Raw genomic sequence first — 3,918 nt, forward strand, 5'->3', positions numbered from 1 at the left:
AAAACACAAACACTTTATAAACTAAAAAATTGAAAAGATTTATTTAAACCTACTAATTTGTGTACATTGATTGACCAAAAATAGACAAGAAACAAGAACTCTGGAAATTTTAAATTCTAATTTGTCTTTTCAATAAAAAGAATCATTTGATATTAGTGTGAATTTTAACTGCCAAAACATTCAGCAACAATAGGGTAACTAGTTACCTTGAAAACAGTCAATAAATTCAACTAAATGTTTCAGTAGAGTATGTGATTACAGATTAAGGTAACCAGTTACCTTCCCATCAATATGAACTTTAGCCAACAATGACTGATGATGATCAGTTCCGAAAAGCGAGGTAGAAAAATTAAGCACATTTTAAATCAAGAAAGGTCGGTAAAATTTGAGAAAACTATTTCATGCATGATCATGCAGTGCAATATTACTTATATATACCTGCAGTATTGGAAGATAATATTAATATGAAATAAAAGTTGGAAATCATAATATTTGGCCTCTTTACGTAGTTGCTTGATTGTGATTAGGCCTGAATTAGAGACTTTGTCTGAGACAGTGAAAGGAAAAGATCACAACAGGGTTTGCAAAGAAACTCTTTAAGATTAAGATTAACGAATAGATATATCTAGGAGGTTCACTACTTAGTTACACTAGTGATATTAAACTACCATGTCCTACTAATTAGCTATATGTCCATATATATAGTACTCTTTTTTTCTTCTTTCCTTTTTTGATCAATTCAATGCCATATCTTGAACTGAGTAAAGGGTTGTTCTCTACTCTTTCTCTGACTGATTTCAGAGTGATGAATAAAATTTTTACTATATTCTTCATTTTTTTTTCTTGGGCGAATTGGTTGTATACATTGATTGACTAAAAATAGACAGAAAACAAGAAATTTGAAAATTTTAGATTCTAATTTGTCTTTTCAATAAAAAGAATCATTTGATATTAGTGTGAATTTTAACTGCCAAAACATTCAGTAACAATAGGGTGACCAGTTACCCTGAAAAATAGTCAATATATAAAACTAAATGTTTCATAAGGTTATGTGATTACAGATTAAGGTAACCGGTTCCCTAGCCCATTTAGAACCAACTAACTCCTTAAAAATTGCCAAAATTTTGCAGGTATGGACACTACTAATTCTTTGGTTCAGTTTGGAGGCAAGTGGAATGAAAACAACGAGTACCAAGGGTACACAATGACTGGGATATTAACACCACCAAATTGTTCTCTTGATAACTTGGTGAATTTGATAAAAAAAAGGAGATAAAGGAAACAACGACAACTATTGAAGTTTCTTATTAAGTAGCCAAAGAAACACCACCAATGAAGGTTGAAACAAACAATTCAGTGTTACTCTACATGGAAATAAAGAAAAAATTTGTTGGAAAAATATCCGACTTACCATTGTGTGTCACTATAGTTCAAGAATCAAGCAATGAAAATAACATTTTTCTACTAGCAAATCAAAAAGCTACAACAGAAGAAATGGAGGTGGGGACATTATTAATGCAAGCAAACCAAGCTTCTATCAATGAACAAATGTTACTTGAAGAAGGATTGTCAAGCACAATAAATGAGGGCATCAATGTGTCATACATACCTCATTTTGTTAAAGAAGTTGTTGATTTCATAATTGAAGACAATACAAAAAGAAAAAAGAAGTTGGAAGAAATCCAAATAGTAATATCTGATTACAGAGTCAACACAATAGAGCAAGGGCAAATTTACAAGGACAAAAACACAATCAAATCAACTCTTAGCTACTATGCAATACTGCATAACTTCTAGTTCAAAACAAAAAGATCAGAACCTACAGAGTACCTAGTTACCTGCGCAGATAACACATGCAACTGGTGAGCATCTAAGTACAGAAATCAAGATTCATTCATGGTACAAAAATTCATTCCAAATCACACTTCCTGTGTTGAAATTGTTATGGAAGACCATAGGCAAGCAAAAAGCATCATAATTGGTTTATTAATAAAGAATAAGTACAAGTCAATCAAAAGAAATTACCCTCCAAATTACATCAGGAATGATATGAATGATGACTTTGGAGTAACCATCGGATACACAAAAGCATGGAGATCAAGAGAGAAAGCTTTGCATCTAGTAAGAGGAAACCCAGATGATTCATATCAAAAGTTTCCAATGTAGCTTTACATGTTGAAGTAAGCAAATCCAGGAATAATAACACACATACTCACAGACAAGGAAGATAGATTCAAATACCTATACATAGCTTTTCCTAACTCAATCAAGGGCTGGAGATACTTGAGGCCTATAATTTTTGTTGATGGAACTTTCTTGAAAAATTCACATGGCAGTACCCTATTTTCAGCATCAACATTAGATTCAAACAACAACATTTTTGTGTTTGCTTTTGGAATCGCAGACTCTGAAAATGATAACTCATGGCTTTGGTTCTTCTCCAAACTGAGAGACACCTATGGAGAACCCAAAGGTATGATAGCTTCAATTATATATTCTTGTTTACAAAGACAAAAAAAATTGGTTACCGAAACCAAATACACACATACATGCTATTTCTTTTAGTATCTGATTAAAGTAACTAGTTACCTTCACCAAAAATTTTAAAAAAATGAATAATAACTCATTTTTGTTTTTTATTTTACAATATTTATACTCCACAGGATTGGCTATAGTTTTTGACAGACATAAGAGCATAGATAATGCAGTACATATGGTGTACCCAAATGCTTTCCATGGAGCTTGCATGTTTCACTTGCTCAATAATTTGAAAAGCAAGTATGGAAGCCATGGTGAAGAGCTACAAATGAATTTCATAGCAGCAGCAAAAGCATACACAAAAACAGAATGAGAACACTACATGAGAGACCTTGATAGACTTGATAGACGCATTAGACCCTATATAGAGAAAGCCAAGTATGAAACTTGGGGAAGATCATACTCGCCAACAAAAAGATACACCATGATGACATCCAGCATCGCAGAATCACTCAATGTTGCACTAAAAGCTGCAAGAAATCTCCCCATTGATATCTTGGTTGAATGCCTTAGAAGTTTGGTTCAAAAGTTGGTTTGGAACAACTCAAATAATGCAAACGGAACATCCACAAAAGTCTCTACAACAATAGAGAATGAGTTCAGACATGACATTGTTTCAAAAATGAAGTATGAGGTATGCAACTAAACTTATTCTTACTATTCTTTAATCATTCAATAGATGGTAACCAATTACCTTCCATAACAACAACAAAAAAAAACATTAAGTTACATAGAAGGATAACTAGTTACTTTCAATGTTAATTCTAGTTAAAATGTTTATTATCTGATTCTATTTCATGACAAAACTATTTTTAGGTCTTATAGAATACCAAGTTCGTGATCAAAAGGAGATAAATTTCACAGTAAATTTACATAATAGAACATGTACTTGCAATGTGTTTCAAGAAGATGAAATGCCTTGTGGGCATGCAGTAGTTGTCATTGCAACGAGAAACTTGAGAGTGTATGATTATTGTGCAAAGTTCTACAAAACAGAAACGTTGAAAGCATTGTATCAAGAAAATGTTCATCGTTTGCCCCATAAAGATGAATGGAATCTCCCACAACACTTGGACATAGTGGTGCTGCCTCCAAAGGCAATAGTCCCTGCATGAAGACCAAGAAAGAAAAGACTAAGATCAAGAGGGGAACCTAAAATAATAATCACTTGTGGGAAATGTGGGAAATCAGGACATAACAGACAGTCTTGCAAGAATCCTTCAATTGAGAAGCCAAACAAATAGCAAAACAAACCTTTAATAGCTTTATTCATTAAAAGAGTGACTTTCATATTCATGAAGTATTATTCAGTATTTTAATAAGATTGTTTCAAATTTAAACACATTGATTGATTACGCAAACTTATAAATTCCTATCAAA

The 3,918-nt window shown here is 32.4% G+C and overlaps 1 protein-coding gene across 1 annotated transcript; it reads left to right on the top strand.

Annotated features, from left to right (window-relative positions):
* The first annotated feature begins 2,860 nt into the window (after nucleotides 1-2,860).
* On the top strand, nucleotides 2,861-3,653 carry LOC133819656 (uncharacterized). Its single transcript, XM_062252958.1, has 3 exons — nucleotides 2,861-3,172; nucleotides 3,307-3,313; nucleotides 3,355-3,653. The coding sequence occupies exons 1-3, from the start codon at nucleotides 2,861-2,863 to the stop codon at nucleotides 3,651-3,653; spliced, it is 618 nt and encodes a 205-aa protein (XP_062108942.1).
* The last annotated feature ends 265 nt before the right edge of the window (nucleotides 3,654-3,918 follow it).

This window comes from Humulus lupulus, chromosome 1, assembly GCF_963169125.1.
Source record: "Humulus lupulus chromosome 1, drHumLupu1.1, whole genome shotgun sequence".
NCBI lineage: Eukaryota > Viridiplantae > Streptophyta > Magnoliopsida > Rosales > Cannabaceae > Humulus > Humulus lupulus.

What these genes read in the sequence shown, in the direction of transcription:
- LOC133819656 (XM_062252958.1), top strand. Translation starts at nt 2,861, where the DNA reads ATGAGAGACCTTGATAGACTTGATAGACGCATTAGACCCTATATAGAG.